Here is a 25,556-nt window from a genome sequence, read left to right on the forward strand (position 1 = left end):
ACACACACACACACTCAGGCCACACACACACACACACACACACACACCCTCCCTCCCTCCCTCCCTGACAGGGTCTGCTCATGAGTGCAGGTAGTGGATCACAGCCCTGACCTGCCCTTGGGAGTCTTTTATAAAGGCTAAGTGGGATAATGGGTGGAAAGTGCTCCTTTTCTAGCACACAGTAAACACTGCCTTGAACGTTTCACAACTGCAAATGTGCATTTTTGCTTTTAGCTCACATTGTGGTCATTGCTTAAATGAAACAGAACTCTCTACCTTGGGGGAGGGAATTCCCACACTGGAAAAACAATAGATTTGTTCTGGTAGAAAAGAAGTTCACGTTTATTTTACAATGCAGTGATTTCCTAAAGTGTTACACATAAAAGGAGAGTTGAGCTGTCTTAGGAAAACAATATAATTTTAGGAAATTACAGAAGAGTCAACATTGTGCTTAGGACTTTAAAACAGACAGGTTTAAAAAGAATAGCACAGTAAGTGAATATTGCAAGGTCTGAAGCGCCTTAACAGAGTGTGTGTGGTGAGCCCAGCAGCCCGGCAGCCCGAGCTATCTGTCCAGCCTGCCGGGAGCCTGCTTTCTTCTGAGGACAAAGCTCTGCCCCAGTAGAATGGGGCCCATTCCCCATGCCCCCAACACTCAGCCACCAGCCATGACAAGCAGCAGTGACCCTTTGACAATGGTGACTTAAGTTTGAGAAGTTCTCTTCTAGTTACATTTGGATTTGAGTAAAATTGGCAGGCCTGGACCCTGCCACACTAATAAAATAAGTAGGGCCCCCCTGCCTTCCCTGACCCCCTGCTCGCACTCCCCCAAAAGCACAACACATACCCAGCCTTCTTCCCTCTGCCCCCCAGCAATTCTGGACCAGGAGATAGGAAAGAACAGTAACTCTTTTTCCTCATGTTTTTTATTTTTTGTTTTTTTTGGGGGGGTCCAGTTATGGGGCCTGAACTCTGGGCCTAGGCGTTGTCCCTCAGCTCTTCAGCTCAAGGCTAGCGCTCTACCACTTGAGCCACAGCACCACTTCTGGCTTTTTTCTTTTTGTTTATATGGTGCTGAGGAATCGAACCCAGGGCCTCAGTCATGCAAGGCAAGTGCTCTACCACTGAGCCACCTTCCCAGCCCCCTCTTTTTCCTCATGTAAAAAGCCAACCATGACAAGGAAAGTTTGCGAAGAGAATGTGGGAATAACCCAGAGCTGGCCTCATAAATAGTATTTTGGTTTGTGTTTTCCTCCTGCCCAACAAGATCTATACTTCCAGAGTTATCTGGCTATTTTTTAAAGTGGCTGTTTGGAACTACTCTCTAACTAGAAAACTAAATTTGCCTAAGAGGAGTTTGTTCTGGTTAAGTCCCCCAAGAATTATGATAGCTCAAATCAATGAAGAGAAGTAGTTTAAGAAATAACAACTAGGGCTGGGGATGTGGCTCAGTGGTAGAGTGCTTGCCTGGCATGCATCAAACCCTGGGTTCGATTCCTCAGTACCATATAAACAGAAAAATCTGGAAGTGGCTTTGTGGCTTAAGTGGTAGAAGGCTAGCCTTGAGCAAAAAAAGAGGCTCAGGGACAGTGCCTAGGCCCTGAGTTCAAGCCTCAGGACGGGCCAAAAAAGAAAAAAGAAAAACTAGCACTCCCAAGATATAATCAAATCCTTGATCAAATCTATAAGGTATGTCAGGAAACAACTGGGCTTTTGCTCTGGTCTTGGTGGTGGTGTTTTTGTTATTTTGTGTTGTCGTCTTAAAACGGCAAGTCTCCCCATCCAAGAAAGCAACTGTTTGATGGTTGCCTTGAAATTTTTTATATCTTAAAAACTGTAAGGTAAAAGGGCTGGAGGCATGGCTCAGTGGAAGAGCATCTGCCTAGTAAGTGTGAGGCCCTGAGTTCAATACCCAGTACCACCAAGAAAAAAAAATTACAAGGTAAAAAAAAATCTAGATTTGATAGTAAAACTTTGCTTTTCAACATAGCAAATAGTCATAACCACAAAAACTTCAAAATTCCTTTGAAGTTTCTCAGAAAAGTTATGCATGTATTTGAAAATTAGTATCTTGGTTAGGTAAGAAAGCCAATTCCACATTTAGTGGAATTAAGCTTCTACTCTTTCTACTAACTTTCCGAATGTGGGAATCATTCCAGCTTTCCACTACAGCGGGAGAGCAGTTTACCTGGGCCGGACTGGCCCCTCCCCAAGACAGCACTTGCCGAGGTCCACACTGGCAAGCTTGCGTCTCTGTTACTGCACAAATGATTTGTCAAAAGCCTAGTTCACATAGCTGTGCTTAATGTCTATAGTACGTGTTTCAATCTAAATATTTCCTAAAGTGCTTATAAATATTGTTATACAAATCAGCAGTATAATATCAGGACCACAGAGAAATTCTTTCATATAACATAGAACAGAATAGGCCTAGAATTTAAGTTGAAATTACATTTTAATATCTTATTATTTCATAACATAGCATAAACAATTCTGGTTCAATCATATTTTAGTAAATTATTAGTATGAACAGTGCTAGAATTTAAAACAAAAAAAACTTGTTTGTGCTTATTTAGAAAAGGCTGTTTTGAGATCCAGGAGTATCTGATACTTAGAATACAATGGAACGTCTCCAATTCTATAAAATAGTAAGTGAAGCTTAGTGAAGCTTAGTAATTATAAAGAGATTGTGCAAATATTTAAAGTGATTATTAACCATTATATCCAAAAATTGCATTAAAACAGTGGGTAATCTGAATGGCAGTTCTGGAGTTTATAAAACAGGAAGCTGACTAAAGTCATAGGTACTATTGGTAAGGGGCCCAGGCCTGACCCATGGCCACAAGTCGGTGGCTTTGGATCACTGGTTGTAGACTCCAATTAGGTTAGGTGGCAGTGGGTCCCTAATAGATTTAATGGGGATAGAGAAGCAGCCCTGCCACCCCCACTCCCCAGGGTTCAAGGAGCTCACCCCAGGCACATGCAGAGGGAGGCCCTGGTGTTGCCCTGCCAGACCTGAGCGCAGGGTGAATGCTGAGCAGCTCACAGGCTCGGGGCCTCCATGCTGCCTTCAGCCAGCCATGGTTCAAGGGAGGAAACTCAGGCTGGGCTCATCAAAGGCCCTCGGGGCCACATCTGGCCAGGGGAATGTCCCTCAGGCCCATACACCCGCCCTCACCTATGCCTGGTCGTCTCTGGAGCTCCTCAAACCACCTTCTTGGTTTAACAAGTTACTACATTTCAAGTGAGGGGAAGCTATACACCGCATTCTCATTTAGCACACACACACAAAAATTAATGCTGTCTTCAAACAGAAAGGCATATACTCTGCCTTCGAAGTCCTACAGATATTTTGGACACCTAAATCTAATAAAAATTTCTAGTAAACATTAAACTACACAATGTAGAAAACAAATTCCTCCTTGAGTACTTTGTGGAGGGTACAAAATGGAGGCCTCGGAGAAGATCCCAAAGGAACTCTACTCTCCTAAAATACAAACTAACGTGACAAAGATGTGCTGCGACACCACCCGAGCACAGACTGACAATGCCACCAGGCTAGGAAGAGTCGGGACGAAGACACGCTCCACTCCCGCTGACGCTTCTCACGTCATCAGGTGGCACTTGGAAGTTCCTGGGTTCACCGCGCCTCACAGACAGTTAGGGAAGTGGTGGCTATGCAACTCACATGAGGATCTCTGGCAATACGGAGACGAGCCTTCTGAAGAGAGCTGTATAAGGAAGAAGTGTTCACTGTTGTGTGTGTGAGAAAGGGGCACATACGTGGACTATGTGGACCGTGAACATTCATGTGGTAAAGTGAATAATACACAAAATATTTTCTCCTTAGAAGTGAACTAGTTCAACTTTTTCCATTTGCATAAAAAAATCCATGCATCATAAACTGAATTCTAATCCATTTCTCATCTAACCCATTCTAATGCTTCATATAACCAAATGAAGCAGAATTAATCAAACCTATTAGATTCATTCCTAATCCCTAAAGGACTTTCATCTTTTAGCATTTCCATGCTAACTAAAAACTATTGATTTTTTTAAGATGTCAGATGTGACTGCCTCATAATTACAATACCGATCTAAGTACTTAAATGTTTCCCAAGGTTTGAAAAATAAGGAAAAGCAGAGAAATGCCGGGAAACCCATCCATCCATGAGGCCAGCTCCAACGCAGCAGCACCTGCCTCTAGCTAAGTCCTTAACTCTGTCCCTGGGTACCATGATCTCCATGAGCGTGTCCCGTGAAATGCAGACCCCTTCGTGGTAGGAATTAGGTCTTGTCCGTTCTGTATCTGGCGCTCAGCTAAAGCTCCACTGATCATGACACTGAGGTGGTATCTCGTCCCATGTGAAGATGTAGCTCAGCCCGTGTAGCAGAGGGTTGTGTGTGTGGACACAGAGGCCAAACTGGCCTCTATCAAAATCCAGAAGTATGCTGAGGCAGCTGACCCAGGGCAGGTGGTAGGGACAAGGGGGAAGGGGAGAGCGACATGGACCACTGTTCCCCGAGGGAGCAAACTGCTTCCCCTGGGGAACTAGCAGGACAAGGGTGCAGTGACCATGCCAAAAAGACACAGGAGCCTTTCTGCAAAGGACTGGCTGTGCAGTCTGGGTAGCTCCTCCATCCAATCCAGTGTGTCCTGTGATCGTCGCTGCTTTCAAAGTTTCCAGTGAAATTAAGGTTGGGTCACAATTCCTGACACCAGATGCTACATAAAAAGATACAAAAGAAAACCATTACAATAAAAACTGTCTAAGTTATCAGCCTGATTTAGGAGTGACACTAATCAGCAGACCACTGAACTGCTATGGTTGGTAGAAGGGATAGAAAATACCAATAGCATTGGAAAAGGATCCAACAGACAAAAGTAATGAGTCCAGTGCGGAGCAGAGGCCGAGGCCGAGGCCCCCCCCTGGACTCACACAGTGGTTTCTATTGTTTCAATCACTTCCAGATCAGACTGGGAAGGGGAGAGAAGGGTGCACTCATCCGGCTCCCAGCTGCTCTCAGGACTGTAATCTTCCTCGGAACTCAGTTCTGCTCCTTCTTCCGTGTCCTCATCACACGATTCCACATAGTGGGCTCCAATGGCATTGATCCCGGAGTCCTCAGAACTCGAGGGAGAAGAGCAGTGATCTATTTTTGGTGTATTGCTCTCTTTTGAAATTAAGGCATCGTGTGCAGAGACCTCCTCGGGGCTCAGCTTGTGGGAGTGCGGCACTGGCTGCTTCTGCACATAGCACATCTTCCCATTAATACACTTCACCTGATAGTTGTCGATGAAGAGGTCTGAGATCATACAGTACCTCGGGGAGTCAGGGGGAAGGGGAGGCTGGAAGACAGATGCAAGTTTCAGAAAGTGTTCTGTGAGCGAGACAGAGATCTGAATGGTGTTTGTGGGTTCTCGAGGCCTGGCAGGGATCTCGGTGCTTGGTAGCTGCTCCACAGGGGTCATAGGCTGATACACGTATTTGCCTGTGGGACACAAAAGAGATGTTGAAACGTCAAGAGTATGTTCTGAGGACTTACGTTTCCTGAAACATTTCAGTAACATCGAGAAAGAAAACAGGAATAGAATCAACAACATTGCAGTTAAATAACTAGTATAAGAAACTGTATATGTCCTGAAATTTATATTTAAGTCATTCTAATTGCTCTGAGGAGGTATGTGGTAGATACTGTTTTGTCTTTACAATCAATCTTGAATGTCTTATCAGATTGGAACAAAGAATGACTACAGTATAGTATGGGCAAATACACAAGCTGTAAAATAGTATACAATAAAATTGTAAGTGTATGTGTGTGTGTGTGTGAACTCAGGGTCTTGCATTCTTGCTAAGCCTTTTCAATTCAAGGCCGGTGTCCTACCACTTGAGATACATCTCTAGTTTTAGCACTTTGCTGGTTAATTGGAGATAAGAGTCTCAAGATTTGTCTTCCCCAGTCTGGCCTCAAACCTCAAACCTCTGCCTCCTAAGTAGCTAAGATTACAGAAGTGAGACACACTGGCTCTACAACCCCATTTTTACCTTATCTTTATTAAGTTAATACATCTTGAAACTGGACGACTAAAAATGTATCATCAGAATTACAGGAGAACATTCACTTAGTAGATTTCTTTTTGTCTTGCTTATAGTGCTGGAATGGAACCCAGAGCCTTGTAATGTCTCTGAGCTACACCTCCTATGCCTAACTTTCTGGGCTTTAATCAGAACACATGCAAATACTTTATCCAATGGGCAAGAGTGTCGCGGACTGTCCCAGCAAGCCTCCATGCTTGGGGAAGGCTGAAGTTATCACGATGCCTCTAAAGACTCAAAGTGCATTAGTGGCCAATGTTCTCAAAGTTGTTCTCTCTGACCCAAAAGCCACTGGTGTGCAGCGGCCTCAGACAGGCAGGGGCACAAGCACAGCCAGCTGCCATCTTCCCAGCGAGGCTTCCCCTCTGCTCTCAGCACTGCTTCTCAGTTGCAGGGAAGTGAAATGTGTAATGGGTCCATTTCCTTATTCTTACTTCATCGAGCAAAATTTCCACATGCCAAGTGATGGAAGTTACCCAGTCTGTAAGTATAAAATGATTAAAAAAAAAAAAAAGCTAACAGGAGAAAATGCCCCCCCCCCAAGAAGACAGAGGCTAGCAGCTACTATAATAGGTATCACCTGGGGATTTTCCTAATTCACATGATTCCCCATTTACATCAATCAATCCAAGGCTACACATATTGTGACAGCTTTTTTTTTTTTTGAAGGGGGGTGCAGGACTGGGGTTTGAACTTTTGAACTCAAGGCTTGAGGCAGGCATTCTTCCACCAAGACCTACCTCTAACACTGGTTTTCACTGGCTGTTTTACAGGTCTCCCTTCATGCCTAGATGTGTAGCCTGGTCTGCAGTGCACTTGTTTTAGGCTTCCTGTCACTGCGAGATGACAGATGCAAACCATCACCTCTAGCATCTCTCTACTGAAATGGAGTCTCATTGCCTTGAACCTTAATTCTCCTATTCTCAAGTCACTAGGGTTACAGAAATGAGCTGATGGCACTCCGTGTGACACAGGTTTTTAACCTTAGCATTACTGGCACTGTGCTCCAGTAAACACGATTGTGGAGGCTGTTTTAGGCACTGCAGGTTGTTTAGCGGCATCCTTGTTCTCTACCCACTCAACTGGTGCCAGTAGCAGCTCTTCCCAGGCCAGACAACAAAAATATACCCAGACATTGTCTAGCAGTCCAAGGAGCAAGCCCTGTCAGTCAACTCACTGATTTATGGTACCCTTTTTGCAAGCAAACCCTCATTCATCCTGTGTCTCCTGCTTCTGAGTCCTTGGTTATACTGAAATTCCTATGAAATCAAACTTAGGGTCTTGTTTTCTTAACATTAATGAAGCATGAAAGAATAGCAACAAATCACACACCACTGCTAATCTACCAAAATCAATCTAGCCTGCTTATATTTTTTATTTTGGTTTCTTGACTCCTATACAAAAAAAAAAAGATGCCACAATTTCTTCATAACTAAGTTACTCTAAAAATATCTTCAGCTTCATCCTGGAGTACCACACAGAAAAGGCATATTTAAAAATGGCTACACCTCTGGGTTCCCAGGCTTGGAACAAATATGCAAGCCATATGGTCTGATAAAGTTGGAAGTCAGAAGAAGCTGGTCACACTGCCTGGGGAAGTCTATTTAAAATCTACCAGGTGTTTCTATGCATCTATGGATGGAGGTATTAGCACTTGTCAGGTGGAGGTAGAAGGTAGGTCAGATCTGACAGCTGGCATGGGGGGACCATCACCTCCAAGACTGAAGGCATAGAGGAGGCAGGCCTTCAACCCTACAAGGCCCAGACTTGGGAATAGAGGAGACACCTTTGGACATAGGGCAGAGAAAAGATTAGCCTTTCCTGCTGGAGTATCAAAAAAATGACAGGAATGAAGGTTTGGTTGTTTTTGTTCTTGGCCAAAGGCTACTGAGCTTAGGAAGCTATCTTCTACCAAAGATTTATTGTAGGCTGGTGCCAGTGCTCACACCTGTAATCCTAACTACTCAGTAGGCTGAGATCCAAGGATCTAGGTTCAAAGCCAGCCAAGGCAGGAAAGTCTGTGAGTCTCTTACTTCCAATTAGCCACCAAAAAGCTGGAAGTAGAATGTGGCTCAAGTGGTAGAGTGTTAACCTTGAGCAAGAAAAGCTCAACAATAGCTCCCAGGCCCTGAGTTCAAGCCCAGGACTGGTGCAAAGGAGAGTGTATGCACATGCACGTATGTGCACACACAGAGGATTTATTTTAGCAAAACAAGAAACATTTCTGCTTCCCCAATAAGTGGGAGTTAAAGACTTGTTAATTTTTTTTGATACTGATATTACTCAAAAGCCAGATGTGGTACTGTGGCTCAAGTGTTAAGAGCAAATGAAGCTCTGAGACAGAGCCGAGGCCCCAAATTTAAGCCCCAGGACTGGAAATAAAAAAACAAAAACAAGAAACAGTATTGGGGATTTGAACACAAGGCCTTGCAATGGTTGGCAAGCACATTTCCACCTGAACCACTTGGTCAGCCTTTTTGTGTTGGAAGGTTTATTTCACTTTATGCCTGGGCCAACCCAGACTATGATCCTCCTATTCGTGTTTCCTGGAGTCAGTAGAATGCGAAGAGTATACTACTATGCCCAACCACTGTGCTTTACCCATAGCTCCTAGAGCACCATCTCAGCCATTGATTGAGATAAAGTATATAAAAAAATTTTTTTCTTAGCCTGAACTGCCTTCAAAACTAGGTTCTTGGGCTGGGAAGGTGGCTCAGTGGTAGAGTGCTTGCCTCGCATGCATGAGGCCCTGGGTTCGATTCCTCAGCACCACATAAGCAGGGGGAAAAAAAGCAAGAATGGAGCTGTGGCTCAAGTGGTAGAGCGCTAGCCTTGAGCTGAAGAGTGCAGGGACAGCGCCCAGGCCCAGAGTTCAAGTTCCACAACTGGCAAAAAAAAACTATGTTCTTATATCTGCGGCCCAAGTAGATAAGATTACAGGGCTTGAGCTACTATGCCCAGCTGTGATTCAATACTTCTGGTATTTCTCAAATAAAATCCTATTCAAGCCAATAAATAAGTAGCTTCCACTGTTCTACATTGACAATATTTCTGATTTTCCCCTTTATGATATTTGGCAATAATTTATAACACACTTCTCATAATATGTTAATGAGGGCTGGGAAGGTGGCTCAGTGATAGAGTGCTTGCCTTGCATGCCTGAGGCCCTGGGTTCGATTCCTCAGCACCACATAAGCAAAAAGAAAAAAGCTGGAAGTGGCGCTGTGGCTCAAGTGGTAGAGCGCTAGCCTTGAACTGAAGAGCTGAGGGACAGCGCCCAGGCCCAGAGTTCAGGCCCCATGACTGGACCCAAAAAAGTAAAAAATAAAAAAATGTTAATGAGACTTAGATTTATATTCTCAGACTGGATACACTGGAATCCCAACTACTTAGGAGGTAGAGATTGGGAGGACTGTGATTTGAGGCAAACATGAGCAAAAAACAAACATGCTTGTTTGTTAAGCTATACAAGGAGGCACAGGTAGAAGATTTTGGCTCCAGCCAAAAAGTGCAAGACCCTACCAGAAATGACTAACACAAAAAGGGTTGAGGGGAGTAACTCAAGAGGTAAAAGTGCTTGCCTAGGAAACACACGATCTTGAGTTCAAACTCCAGTACTGGAAACAAGAAAAAACCCACAAAGATTTATATCTGTATCTTGGTTCTTTGGTTAAAGAAAAGAATGAGGATATAAGAGAGTTGTTACATACTCAAGCTCATACAGTAAGACAGAGTTAGTTCTCAGACCTAGGCCTTGAGACCTCCTGGGCTCTGCATGCAGGAGGACACCAGTAGCTCAGCTCTAAATAATGCCCTAACATCTCACAGCCATTCCCTACCACTGCTTCAGCTGACATCCCACAACTGTAGTCGACTGTAATTACATTGTTGACACAATTGCCTGAAGATGTTTCTTTCAGTTGGAAAGCAAAAAGGGAATCAAAAACACAAAAATATAGAAAGCAAGCCAAATAAATGTACAATACTCATTAGGCTATTTTATGCACCTTGTTAAAATGTTTGTCTACAATCAGTTATATATTTTGATCTCCCCTTAACTCCCACCCCAGGTCACAGGGATTGAACTTGGGGCGAGCACTGTCCCTGAGCTCTTTTGCACAAGGCTAGTGCTCTACCACTTTGAGCCAAAGCTCTACTTCCTGTTTTCTGGTAGTTAATTGAAGATAAGAGTCTCACAGACTTTCCTGCATGAACTGGCTTTGAACCTCAATCCCGGATCTCAGGCTCCTGAGTAGCTAGAATTATAATGCCAGGCATGATATTTTGATCTTTCAAAAGATCATCTAGGAGGAAAATGAGATTTTTGCTTTCACAGATAGTTTTATGGTTGTTAAATGTATGTCCCCTTGACACAGGAAATATATTGCTCTCAGGGAATACAAAAACCTTAATATTAGCCTATGCAAAATATGATTAGGTAAATATGCTGAGATACTAAGGAGTGGCCTGAGATAAATTGAATGCACAGTCTAATTCTTTGATTTCACATTTACTATGTTCCTTTTACTCCCAATGGAGTAAAAGAAATTCTCAAATGATTTTAACCATTTCTGCAAAGTACACTAGTCATTAGGTTGAGTAGATATCATAAATGAAAAGCAAAATAAAACAGTATTATGAAATTTTCATGGCCTATCTTGCCCCAGTGACAGTACATCAATATTTTTCCACTTTGACCTATGAGAACACTACAGTTTGCACATTTTCTAATATGTTGAAATCTCTATCAGAAATATAAGCATGACACTCGGTTTTTTTTATTTGAGAGCAGTGTAACTTCTTAGAGTGTCTCACACATTAATATATACCAATTCCTGGTGGAACAGACCACCAGAAGTATGGTTTATCTACTTATTTAGTAAATATTGACTACGTATAGCTACTGTTTATACTACTAAATCAAACGCTGCAGGGAAATAACATGAAGTACAATATGCAGCCCTGTTTCTGGGAGCTTACAAGTTGGTATTGAAGGTGAAAAAGTAAAACAAAACCAGACAGAACTGGTTAAAGCTCAGGCATGCAGACAGGTACCACTCAGTCAGGGGAGGGGACCTGGCTTCAGTGAAGGATCTGATCTGGCTCCTAAAGTCATGGAGCTTAGTGGCAGCAAGCAGAACTGCTCCAGGCTGCTTTCAGAGCTGGGGCATGTCAGGTCAGCATAAGGGTTCAGACAACCAAAGGAGAGAGCAAAAGAAGAGAAAGTAGGACTGAGGCTGCATGGGGCCTGGAGTACATAGCCAAGGAGTTCAGGTTTTGGTACTACAGTAAACTGCTGAAGATCACAAGGATTCAAGGAAGATCTGAGAGACTCGATATGGTCATAAACAGGTGCTGATGGACGAGGAGAAATGGGAGTTTAACGGAGGCTGTCACAGCTGTTCCGACATGATGTTCCGATCAAACCCAAAACACATCTAGGCTCAGTGAAAAAAGAAACAAAACAGATGCACCACATGAATATGGCCAACCCCAGGAGGTCAAGGGACACACCATATGAACCCGCCACTCAGCTCATCAGCTGTTTGGCTTTCATGAAGTTATTAATACCCTCATATTTTCATTTACCTCAGGGTAAAAGTGGTCAGTAAACGCTACACTCCATAGGGTGGTTGAAGGATTAAACATGAAAATGCACTGGGCACTGGTGGCTCATATCAGAAAGCCTAGTTACTCAAGAGGCTATGATCTGAGGATTATGGTTCAAAGCCAGCCTAGACAAGAAAGTCCATGAGACTCTTATCTCCAATAAATTAACTCAGAAAAAACTGGAAGTGGAACTGGAAGTGGTAGAGTGCTAGTCTTGAGAAAAAAAAATCAAATCTCAGGGATATCACACACACACACACACACACACACACACACACACACACACACACACACCATGAAAAACGCTTCCAAGAGTGCTAGTCTTGAGAAAAAAATTCAAATCTCAGGTCCTGCACACAAATGCATGTGCACACACACACACACACACACACACACACACACACACACACACACAACACACCATGAAAAACACTTCCAAACATGAGCTCAGTGTCTGGTGCACTGTCAACATTCCATTCATTTTGCTTATAGGACGCAGACCTGCCTAAGGGGCCCTCAAGGCACAGGAAGCTTGCCAGTCATTATCTGGCCAACCCTTCTAGCACAGCCTGTAACCAGAGTGTGTCAGGTACACCCTAAATGAAACCAAAGTTCTCATTCAGCCCTTGCTGTCAATTCCTCTCTGTCTCTGGTCCAGTTCTCTGCCACCCACCTGCATTACCCATCTCCAACTCCTACATCTGCTCTCATTCTACTTTTTCTTTTTTTGCCAGTCTAAGGGTTTGAACTCAGGGCTTGGGTACTGTCCCTGAGCTACTTATGCTCAAGGCTAGTGCTCTACCACTTTGGCCACAGCGCCACTTCCAGCCTTCTCTGTTTATGTGGTGCTGAGGACTCGAACCCAGGGCCTCATGCATGCAAGGCACGCGCTCTATCACTGAGCCACCCTCCCAGCCCTCATTCCACTTTTCAAACTTGTATTTCTGAACTCCAATTACATGGTGACACTCTGCTAGGGACAAGGGTTGAAAGAGCAAGTGAAATGAATCACTCTCTAGTCCTGGAGCTTACACTTAAAACAGATCATCACATAAGATACATAATTACAAGCCATTCAAAGTGGTAAACAAAAAATGATAGGAAGGATAAGCAAAATCAGAAATAGAAATCAGGTATTTTGGATGCTTGAGTTGGACTTGAGAAGCCAGGATCACATCCCTCCGGAGAGAGTATTTAGTGCATTTCACCTCAAGAATGGGTGGGTTAACCAGGTAAAAATGGAGAGGTAGAGATAGGCCCCCATGGCTCATGCCTATTCAGGAGGCTAAGATCTGAGGATAGAAGTTTGAAGCCAGCCGAGGAAAAATAATCTGCAAGACTTTTCTTACTGCCAATTAACCACCAGAAAACCAGAGTGGCAATGTGGCCCAAAGTGGTAGAGCACTAGCCTTGAGTGATAAAGCTCAGGGACAGTGCCCAGACCCTGAGTTCAAGCCCCATGACCGACTGGGAAAAAAAAAAGGAGAGGTTGAATACTATCACAATAGATCATTTAATTTGGGTTAAGATACCAGAGGGAAATATTAAACTACAGAGTTTAGTTTTTCTTAATTAAAAAGTCTTCTATTAATGTAGTGTTACATATCGTTCAAATTTTTGGATTGAGGTTTAAGATGTCTAATAGATATCTTAATATTTTCCTGTAAACTCATTGTACACACTGTAATTACTTAGGAAATGAAAATGTAATTTGTAAGATGCATTGAGTATTGTAAACAAACCATTTTTGTTTTGTTTTAAAAAATAGATCATTTAAAACTGAAAATAGAACAAGGAAACCTGTTGGGATGCTTGCAATAGGGCCAGGAAATAAAGATAATGCAATAGAGTGACCGAAGGCATAAAAGTGATTGGAGTATAGTCCAAATGTGTGTGGAGCTATAACAATGAAATCCCCCTGTATAACTAATTTAAGCTAATAAACAACGAAGAATGGAGGAAGGCCCAGAGTGGCCAGGGCTTGATAGGAAAAGAAGGAAACAGGGTCGCGGTGGAGGCAGCCTGTAGAAAGCCATTACACAATTTTAAGAGAGAAGTGACAAAATCCAATCTACTTTTATATTGTCTTCCATTTCTATCTGCTTCTCTTCCTATTTCAGCAGTCAAAATAATCCAAAGCACTCAGCAGACCTCATCAATCAAGCTATCATCATCTTACTCAGGTATGGATTTAAATCAAACAGCTAAGAGATAGAATGAAGGAGGTAGAAAACACCATTGAGCGACTTGTACAAAGCAGTGGCCCTTTACTAATAGATTACCATAATCCCCATGCTTCAGGGCACATTTCAATACCTTGAAGTATGGCAGCCTGTACAGTGAGACCTGCTTTAAAATATAACATTTCCGGAAGTGCTGTAAGCTAAGAATAAAGGAGCTGTCCACCCTACTTATGAATTCACAGCAGCCAATTAGAAAAGAGAGAAAATGAAGGTTCGAAACCTTGTCAAGTCTTACCTAAAGCCAAGTCTTTAGGTAAGATAGATATACACAACAAACCCGTGCGTATTTTAACAAGAAACTTCCAGTGAACAACTAGGGGGAAGGCAGAGTGCAAAATGCATCCTACTCACATAAGTATCTATAAACAGCCGGGCGCTGGTGGCTCACGCCTGTAATCCTAGCTACTCAGGAGGCTGAGATCTGAGGATCGCGGTTCAAAGCCCGCCCGGGCAGGAGAGACCGTGAGACTCCTATCTCCAATAAACCACCAGCAAACCGGAAGTGGCACTGTAGCTCAAGCGGTAGAGTGCTAGCCTTGAGCTGAAGAGCTGAGGGACAGCGCCCAGGCCCAGAGTTCAAGCCCCACTCAGAGGAAAGGTAAGTACTAAGTTGTGGGTGCCAGCATACAGTGTGTAAGCGTTCCAAGAATAGTGAGGACTAGAAGGGTCACAGAAAACATGTAATGTAAAATGAAGGGAAGTAGGACTTGAACAGAAGAGTTCTGCATTCCTCACATTAAAAAAAAGGGGGGGTAAAGTAGTGTGGGATGACTGACAGATGGGGAGACAAGCAACTTGACTGGAGCAGAGGGTTCTTCAACACTAGCCTCATCACTCAGATATTCCACCAAGAGCAGGACCCTTCCCTCGGATAGCAAGTGGGATATAGGAAGAGCCTATGCTGAATAAATTGGCACAAAAGAACCCTTGATCCTGTCTGGGCACACAGGCAATTCAGTTCAAAATCATCTTGACACGTAAGTTTAGCTGAACTACCACACTGGGGGTGAGGGGACAGGGCATAATGAATGAGAAGTCCCTTCCATGTCTTTTGCAGTGGCTAAATTAGTGTTTCATATAGTGACTATGTCTACCTTTTTCCACTTACGCAAGAAAAGTCCTACTTAATACTGGAGCTACTCTGCAGAACTAGTGGAATACTGTAACTGGTTAGAAAGAGAGCTGAGGGAGCCTTTTTGTCCATGATGGGTCATTGGGGGTAGTGTGAAGCATGAAAACCATATGTTCAAAAAAAAAGGACTGCTGACAAGACATACTAAGTGACTGAAGATCTGCAAAGGAGGAGGGATTGATTGTAGATGATAAAATCATCACAAGGTGAGTAACACCTCTTTTGATGGTTGTTTTAGTAACAACAACGAATATTTTTTTAAGTAAACTTTGACCTTATAGGTATTTCACAAGACCATCTCAGCCTGCTACCTTTCTCTGCCAAAATCACTATGCACGAACTGAATCACCAGACTGGACAGAATTCTGAAACTGTACCCTGAAAAAAATCCATTTGTACATAAAGAAATTCCTATGCTCTGCAGCAAAACAGAGAACGCAGGGTATCACAGCGCTGGTGTGGCCCTCTGCCACCTCCCAGCACACAGCTGTGAGTTCTACAGATCTTGAACATGTTATCAGTACCCATTCATTCTGTGGACAGATACTGCTAACAGACTGAAGCAAAGGAAACGGCGTATGACATCTGTCACATTTATTTATTGATCTACGGGTGAGAAGTTCATAAATTCACAAGTAAAGAATGCTAACTAGCTAATCAGATCCAAGAACAATAAGATCTTGAAGTGTCTGAAAGTATGTGTGCTTAGCACAGGGCTCAGCAGGGCTCAGGAAATGCCTACTGAATTTTTAAAGTAACTGAAAAAAAATTGTAGGAATCATGTCTATTTATTATTCAAGAACCTCATTTTGAAAAAACAAACTAATATAGTATTCTGGAACTTTATTTTTTTAATAATCTGCCACAATAGTGAACCACATTCTTAACACTGAGATACAGTTTTAAAACACTTCTGTATATGAATTATAGCTCCTAATATAATTTAAATATATTTATAATGTTTTTTCTGCCATCACTTATAAATAATTACCTCTCATTTCTCTTGGACCTCTAGGCCAGCCAATTTCAAAATTGGTATTGCTGGAGAAATCCCGAAATCCCAAGAATTGGGGGTAAGAAGTAACAAATTTAGTAGCTAATAGCTAAGTGACATCTCTACTATTGACTGCTCAATGAGGACAAAGCTCATATATTAGCACCATAACTAAGCCTGGAGCTCTGTTCTAGGACTACCTCTTTGTCGTCATGGTTAGAGTATAAAATCTAAAAGAGGGCTGGACGCCAGTGGCTCATATCTATAATCCTAGTTACTCAGGAGGCTGAGATCTGAGGATCATGGTTTGAAGCCAGCCTCTGTAGGTAAGTCTCTCAAACTCTTATCTCCAACTAACCAGCAAAAAAATGTAGTAGACCTATGGCTCAAGTGGTAGAATGCTAGCCTTGAACAAACAAAAGATCAGGGATAGCACCAATGCCCCAAGTTCAAGCCCCAGGCTGTTCCCTCCCCTGCACCCCCCCCTCAATAAAATCTAATAAAGGAGATCACTCCACAGTTGATACTATGAATGCACTAGCTGTTAAGAAATGTATGAGAGCTCACTTGCAAACTTTCCCTTCAATAACATATGCCATACTGTAATGGATAGAGTTCCTTTAAACATGTTTCTATTACACATGACATGACCTTTCCTAGCATAGTGTATTGGAAAAACACTGCAGGAGCAAGAGGCTTTCCTGCTCTTGCCACTGCAAGTAAGAGAGGTCATCAGAACTCTATCCCAGCCATGTATCCAAGGCATGTGGTTCCTCCACAACCTCACAGCTTTGGTCTGGCATAGTGGTAACCAAGACTATCTCCAATCAGAAAACAGACTTCCAAAAGTCTCCTGCCCACATTAAGTCCAACTCCATCCACACAACCAGCCATCAGTTGTTGATTGTTTGTGCCCATCTGTATTCCCAAGGGCTGCTGATTATAAGCCACCTAACTGTAGCCCAAGAGAGCAGGGCAAACCAGCAATCTTCTCTGGTATCCCTGGGATTGAACCAAACTTCCTCCACGCAAGTGTAAACCCCAGAGTCAGCTGGGATCCTCCCAAGACCCCAAGGAGCCATAGAACATTATTTTATTTTATATCTTTTTTTTTTTTTTTTTTTTTGTCGGTCGTGGGGCTTGAACTCTGGGCCTGGGTGCTGTCCCTCAGCTCTTCAGCTCAAGGTGAGCGCTCTACCACTTGAGCTACAGCGCCACTTCCGGTTTTCTGGTGGTTTATTGGAGATAGGAGTCTCACGGTCTCTCCTGCCCGGGCTGGCTTTGAACCTCGATCCTCAGATCTCAGCCTCCTGAGTAGCTAGGATTACAGGCGTGAGCCACCAGCGCCCGGCTTTTATTTTATATCTTACATTAAGTTATTCCTTAGGATCACTTTCTATTAAATGCCTTCAGTTGGTCTACTGTATGATTTCTATCTCCTGACTGAACTCAAATTGACCAAGAACCGGTGTAGGATTCCTAATAGGTAGTGATTTTCTGATTGTCTTCTGAAAAAAAAAAAAGCATTAAGAAAATAAACAAGCCGGGCGCTGGTGGCTCACGCCTGTAATCCTAGCTACTCAGGAGGCTGAGATCTGAGGATCGTGGTTCAAAGCCAACCCGGGCAGGAGAGACCATGAGACTCCTATCTCCAATAAACCACTAGAAAACCGGAAGTGGCGCTATAGCTCAAGTGGTAGAGCGCTCACCTTGAGCTGAAGAGCTGAGGGACAGTGCCCAGGCCCAGAGTTCAAGCCCCACGACAGACAAAAAAATAAAAAAAGATAAAGAAAAGCAATTCAAAATTAACCTTTTGGGGGCAGTACTAGGATTCAAGGGTATTCAGAGCTTCACACTGACTAAGCAGGTTCTCTAGCACGTGAGCAATGTCCCCAAATCTTTTTTGCTTCTGTTTTTTCAGGTCTTGCCTCTTTGCCTGGGTCCAGCCTCAATCTCCTATTTTACAGTCTCCTGCATAGCTGGGATCATAGACATGCAGATGTGAGGCTGGTTGGTTGATATGGAATCTCATTTTTTTTGTCCAGACCAGCCTCAAACTACAATTCCAACCTTCACTTCCCAATATACCAGACTCAGAAAACATTCTTGAATAAACTGTGGGTCATCCAAGAGGAGGAAATGAAAATTCCTAGAATCAAATGAAAATAAAATAAAACTTAATGGAATCTTTGAGACATAGCAAAGGCCAGTACTAAAAGGGAAGTTATAGCTATGACTACTTTCATTAAAAAGTCAAAGATCCTAAATAACCTACTGATGTATTTCAAGCTTTTAGAAAAAAAAGAATAAGTCAAAAACAAAAGCAAATAATAAAGATCTGATCAGAACATAACAAAATGGAAACTAAAAAAACACTATAATGACTCAAACAAAAGGTGGTTGTTCCAAATGATAAACAAGATTGACAGACCTTTAGCCACATCAAAAAAAATTATTTTAGTTATTAAATAAAACTCCTCCAAACGAAAAGAGAGAGAGAGAAGACCAAATTCGTACAATTAGAGATATAAAAAACAAAAACCCAGTATCACAAGTATCAATGAAATTCAAATGATCATCAGAGAATACTAACAGGGAGGAGCTAGTAGAGAGTAAGGGAAGGGAAGACACTGTACAAAAGGAAATGTACTCATTACCTAACTCATACCATTGTAATCCTCTATACATCACCTTTATAATAACAATAAAGCAAATAAGAATTTTTTAAAACTTTAAAAAGCAGTCTAATAAACTGGAAAGTCTAAGAAAAAGGGACAAATTTGGCTTATCAAAACAAAGAGAATATAAACCACTTAAATAAATATATGAGAAACAATAAAATTACACTAGTAATAAAGTCTCCCAAAGAAGAAAAGTCCAGGACCAGAAGCGAATGGATTCACTGCCAACTTCTAACAGCCATTTAAAGAACTAAGGCTCCTCAAACTATTTCATGAAACAGAAAGGAAAGAAACCACTACTAAACTTGTTCTATGAAGCCTACATTAACCTGATATTAAAACCAAAGGACACAATTAAAAAAAAACAACAACTACAGCCAACTTTTCTTTTTCTTTCTGTCTGTTGTAGGGCTTGGACTCAGGGCCTAGGCTCTATCCCAGAGCCTCTTTATGCTCAAGGCTAGTGCTCTACCACTTGAGCCACAGCTCCATACTCTACAGCTAATTTTCTTGATGAACAAAAATGCTCAATAAAATATTTGTAAACAGAATTCAACGATACATTAAAAAGCATGAGGTTGGTTTCGCTCCAGAAATGAAAAAAGGGTTCAAAATATTAAACATACTACAGCACATAAACAGAATCACATTATCATTTCAATAGATGCAAAAAGTCTTGGACAAAATTCATGATAAAAGCCAAATAAACTAGCAATAAAAAGCATATACCTCAACATAGTAAAAAGCCATAGCCAACGTTATACTAATTGGTGAAAAACAGAAACCATCTTAAATGAAATAAGCCAAGCTGAGAAAGACAAATGTCACATGGTCTCTCTCTAGGCAGTATCAAGACCTACACAAAAAAAGAATGGCACAAGTGTAGAACAGGGGGACTATTTGGGGTGGGAGTCATTAGGAGTGGAAAGGAGAAAAGAAGAGGGTACAGCAGGATCAAAGTTTCATACACATGTACAGAGTAATGAAATCTAAGAAAAATTGTTTTAAAAGAAGAGTGATAATAAGGAGTAAAAGGTGGTAAATTTGATCTAAGTACATCATATGCACATATGGAAAGATCACAATGCAATGCTTTTGTACAATTTATATAAAAATAATTTACAAAAAGAAACTAAGCAGTTCAAGCTAGGCATAAGTGGCATAGTTTGACCCAGTACCATGAAAAAAAAAAAAAGAATGAGGAAGAGGAGGAGGACAAATAATTAATTTATACATAAGGAACATATATAATGTTAGATGTTATATTCTAGTAATTCTTTAGATTGTTTAAATTTGACAAATTCAATATTAATGAAGCAAGAGAAAAATGCATTCTAAAATCTGGTTTTTTTCTGGTTGTTTTTTTTTAGACATGGCTTTGAGCTAGGCCCTCATGGCCCACACCTGTAATTCTAGCTATTCAGGAGGCTGAGATATGAGGATCACGGTTCAAAACCAGCCCAGGCAGGAAAGTCTGGGAGACTCTTATCTCAAATTAACCCCAGAAAACTGGAAGTGGTGTTCTGGCTCAAAGTGGTAGAGCACTAGCCTTGAGTGTAAAAGCTCCTGGACAGCACCCAGGCCCTGAGTTCAAGCCCCACAACCCACAAAACAAAAACATGGCTTTGCTGCTTGAATATTTGTACACCAATAATTAATGTCAAAAGCAGCTAAGAAGACCAGTGAGAACTTACTGCATATCTTTGATTATTTGCTCCCAAAGAATGTCATATGCAACTACAAATGCTTTCCCCGAAGAATAAGCAGCGACAAATTTTTGAATCCAGCCTTCAAAATGGATGAGCATATACTCATCTATTTCCAGAATGAAAAACTTCAGCAGGATGGCTGGAGCAATATCAGCATCTTGCTAGTGACAATGGAGCATGGTGTCTGGCTAAGGATAACAGCTCTTCCTTCAAGCCTGGGAAGAAAATGCTTCACAAGAGAGCACTGGAGGGTAACTTGGAAGAGGCACATCTGTGCCTGTAAACCATGGGGAACATAAAAGACTGAATCCTGATTTTCATGTGACGTTTTAGACAAAATTGCAGCAACCTATCAGAGAGGTCTAAGCACTGGGACAGGCACTGTAAAGCTCTGTCCATATTGTGTGTTGTGTGGAAATTTAAGATTATGGCTAAAACTTAGGAGATACCTGTTAGATACATCAACAAGATTTGGTAACAAGACAATATACATTTTTCAAGGCTAAACTGTATTGTAAACATTATGCACACCTTTGGTCCTCAGCTCTACCCAGACCTGGGCTCCTAGAGAAACAGGAGACAGAGAGGAGAAAGAGAATCAGTGATAGAAGGAAGGAGGCCAGCTAATTTACTATAAGGAATTGGATCATGTGATTATGGAGACTGGCAAGTCCAAATCTTCAGTGTGTACCAGTAGGCCTGAGACCCAGGAGAGCCAGTGATGCAGATAAGGTCCATAGACAAGATTTCCTTCTTGCTTGGGAAGCCAGTCTGTCTATTCAGGCCTTCAATTGATAGGAGTTCCCACCATACAGCTGGCCACTCCCTCTCTCCGCCCAGACCCACCTGAGCACCCACCTACCTCACTTCCTGCCCCCAGACTCTCCTGCTACCTGAATAGGGACAGCTGCCATATGCTCAGGGAAATATGGCTCCTCTAATAAACCTTGTAATAATCTTTCTCCTATGCCTGCCTCCTCGGTGTGGTCTCCTGGGACAGATGTAAAGGATTCCTTTCATTTTGGTGGCCCATACGGGGATTCCTTTCAAGTATTTCAGTGCATCTGATGAGGGTTTTAAAGATCATCTGTGAGAATGTGATGACAAGGAAACACCACTGTCCAAGTATGACGCTTACAGACAAATAAAAGCCCACAAGCCCCACAGCAAGGAGGAAGCTTGTGCAGGGCCATGGATATGTCTGGACTGAGCTAGCAAAGAAAATACCCTGGAAATTGTCTAACTAGGTAGATCAACGAGGTCCTCAGCTTGAAAACAACATAACCAACTGCAGAATCTTTTGTAAGTTGCTAAGAAAGAACCAAATAGAGTTCCTGTGAATCCTTTTCAGACTACAATCTGAAAATGTTAGGTGAGATTTCTTGATGATTTCAGAGAAATTCATGAGAGTTTTATTATTGATTTTTGGGGGCGGGGAGGAGCAGGCCATATTCTATTAAAAAACTATCTCCTAAAGGCCATTGATTGATGCTGATAACTTAAAATCTATAGTTTTGTAAAAATCACAAAGAACTTACCAAATATGAAGGGAGAAAAGAGCTTCTTTCATAGTAAACTGTTTTTTAACTCAATTATTCACTTTAATGCATGGCAGGTGGTTTTGAATGAAAATAGCATTTAAATCAGTCAACTCTGAATAAGCAGATTGCTTTCCATGTGAATGAACAACATCCAGTCAATTGAAGGCCTGAAAAGACAGAAAGACTGACTTCCCAAACAAGAAGGAAATCTTGTCTATGGACCTTATCTGCATCACTGGCCCTCTCTCCCCAAGCCAGAGGGACCCTTTATACCTTTTGCCCTATTTTCTACCTCCTCAGGGATCTATGTCCTCCTCACCAGATTCCCTCTAAAGGACTCTTTAAAGCCAAAATGCCTTATTTTTATTACAACAATTTCTATCAACGCAATGGTAAATGGTTAGGCTTTCTTTGCTCTCCTTCTTCATCCTTCTCTCTCCTGTCTCCCTCTGTCAACCTGCACTGCTGTACCTGTCAGGCCTGTGTGGCTGACGTAGGATAAACGTGGGTATAAGCCTCTTAAGCCATCTCCTCTAGAAAGGTAACTTTCCTTGTAACAGTTCCAATATCTCTCTCTCGCTCACTTGCTCATTTCTTCGCTCACTCTGACAACCTCTGGAGAGCATCTTCGCCTACCCCTAATGTTGATGCCTCTTGCCAGCAGGAAGTAGCCAGAGAGTCAATGCCCCTTTATAACTATCCTAAGGCTGGAATGTTAGGTTTGGGGGAGGGGGGCTTCCCCTTTGTTCTCTCCCTCCATGAGGGGCTACACATGGCCTTCTACAAGTCTTTGCCCAGCATCTATAACCCAGGTAACTGGCACAACTGGGAACAGTGGGAGTCCCCAGGCTCTGAGGTTGCTTCCTCATCCATCCTAGTCATACGTCCTTTGGACCCATGAGGGGTTCCCAGGCTCTGAGGTCATTTCTGCATTTGCTATGGCCACACCTCTTCCCCACCCTCCCCCTATAGAACCTGTCTAGTTCTGCCCTCTGCACACCTCCATCTTGTGTGGGCCAGAAGGTTTGGTTGTTTTAATAAACTCCCCTGCCTGAACAACCACATGGAGGTCTATCTCCAAACCTTACAGTTACCAACACTTTAGACTTTAAGTATCATTTTAAAATATAATTTTAAGATACTATTCTTTTAAGCTTATATGATTAGAATTATTCTTTATGCCATTTCATTTTGGTTGTGACTGAATAAAGACCAAACTACACTGCCCTAGGTTCTAATTCAATGTGATAAACTCAAATGAAAATAATTTTAAGTAATTTAACTATTTTGAGCTTGTTTCATTCATTTCCAATTATTCCTCTAAGTATTCAGAGTTTTTATAGGGTGGTCCATATAATTTTATGCCAAATTTTGTATTTCTTTTCTAATTATATGATTCCCTATATAGCTCAGGGTCATCCCTAGGAAATGGCTGCCATTTCTACTGGAGAATACTTCAGAAATAACAATTACAAGGAGATAAGTGTCATAATAGGATTAAGCAGAGAGTACAGAGCAGAAAAAGAGGAATAAAGGAGAGGATCAACTTTAGGAGCGGCACAGGGGCAAAAAAAAAAATCAATGAATAAGTAAAAGGTGATGTTTAAACAGTCAGATGGCTAGAAGCTTAGGCTGGGAAAAGACAGGTAATTCTAAGTAGATTGTGGTGTGGAATACATAAGAGCAAAACTTTCAGTGAGTTCTAAAGTCCTTCATTAGAGCTGACATAGAGGTAGGTTTGAGAAGGACAAGAGCCCAGGGATATGGGCAGAGATTATGCTACAAAAGGCTATGCATGCTATATTATGGAGATTGGATCGAAGTTTTTATCCATGGGAAAAGGCAGTCGGCGTAGAAGAGAGAAGTCAGAGCATATTTGTATTTTAGAAAGACTTCCAATAGTACAGAAGGATTATGGGGTCAGGAAGACAAATTGGTTTGCAAGAAGAGAAATGAACAAGAACCTGAACTAAGGCAATGCCCCCCCAAAAAAGCAGGTTAAAGGGGCATAAACTCTGTATAGTTAATAATTGGATATGTAAAGAAAAATAAAAGGTCAAAGATGATTCCCAGGCTTATAGTTACAGCAAATGAGCCACTGGCAGTACCATTTGCCAAGTTAATAGATAACATAAAGAATTCTACTTCTGGGGTCTGGGAAGGTGGCTCAGTGGTAGAATGCTTGCCTCGCATGCATGAGGCTCTGGGTTGGATTCCTCAGCACCACATAAACAGAAAAAGCCAGAAATGGTGCTGTGGCTCAAGTGGTAGAGTGCTAGGTGAGGAGCTGAGGAGCTGAGGGACAGCATCCAGGTCCAAAGTTCAGGCCCCACAACCGACAAAATAAATACATACATACATATATACTACTTCTTGGAAAGAGAGAATAACAGGGACCAAAAAAACAACAAAAAATTAAAAAGAATAGACAAAACATACTAAACAATGGTTTGCAAGACCATTAATATTAGAGAACTAAAACAATTACCTCTGAGAGACAGAAAGCAGAATAGATAGGAGAACCCCAAGTGAAGTTCACAACAATATGAAATAATAAGATGAAACCAAAAGTCCAGGGGCTAAAGATATCTACTATGAAGTAGAGATCTGCACAAAAAGTAGCCCAGGAGGCTAAAGGGACCCTTGAATAATCTCACATGTTCCCATGGAAAAGTTATTTTTACTTTCAAGTATGTTATACTTTTGTGATTTCTTTTAAAAAAAATTACCAGAATACAGAACTTAAAAAGACATATACAAGATTTCACATATTTTCACTAATCTCTACTTGTTCTCTTTCCCCAAATTAGCCAACACACATAAATACTAACTTAGATCATTGCTATGGTTTGAATGTCTTCTCCAAAGTTCTTATGTTGGACACTTAATCCTCAATGCAGTAGGAGGTAGAGCGTAATAAGGGGTGATTAAGTCCTGAGAGCTTCATGAATGGAGTAGTCATTAATGTGGAAATGGTTATGTGACTTGCTATGAATTCATTCCCCCTGCGATGAGATGATTCAGCAAGAAGGTTCTCACCATATGTAGCCCCTCAATATTAAGAACTTATCAGCTTCTAGAGCAAGTTAAAAAAAAAAAAAAGCCCTATTCTTAAAAAAAAAAAAAAGTCTGTGAAATACAAGCCTAAATACTCAATAACTATGAAAATACTCTTTTTTTAAAAAGTGAGGGCTGGGAATGTGGGTTCGTGGTAGAGTGCTTGCCTAGCATGCATGAAGCCCTGGGTTCAATTCTTCTATACCTCATAAACAGCGAAAGCTGGAAGTGGTGCTGTGACTCAAGTGGTAGAGAGCTAGCCTTGAGCAAAAGAAGGTAAGGGACAGTATCCTGGCCCTGAGTTCAAGCCCCAGGATAGACACCACCAAAAAAAAAAAAAATATGTTCACATATATATACAATGGTGTCTGTCCTGGGGCTTGAACATACATACATACATACATATATTATATGTTTATATATGTTTACATGTTTTAATACCTGAGCTTTTGTGCTCAAGGCTGGTGCTCTACAACCTGAGCCACAGCTCT

The 25,556-nt window shown here is 41.8% G+C and overlaps 1 protein-coding gene across 1 annotated transcript in view; it reads right to left on the reverse strand.

The window, feature by feature from the left end:
• Positions 1–1,968: 1,968 nt before the first annotated feature.
• Positions 1,969–25,556, reverse strand: part of LOC105999712 (chromosome unknown open reading frame, human C3orf70) — a 54,634-nt gene continuing 31,046 nt past the window's right edge. Inside the window, exon 2 of the mRNA XM_013034811.1 lies at positions 1,969–5,493. Within this exon, the coding sequence (XP_012890265.1) occupies positions 4,937–5,493 (557 nt within the window). The 3' untranslated portion in view covers positions 1,969–4,936. The remainder of the gene's footprint in view (positions 5,494–25,556) is intronic.

Source organism: Dipodomys ordii, unplaced genomic scaffold, assembly GCF_000151885.1.
Source record: "Dipodomys ordii isolate 6190 unplaced genomic scaffold, Dord_2.0 Scaffold196, whole genome shotgun sequence".
NCBI classification, from domain to species: Eukaryota; Metazoa; Chordata; class Mammalia; order Rodentia; family Heteromyidae; genus Dipodomys; species Dipodomys ordii.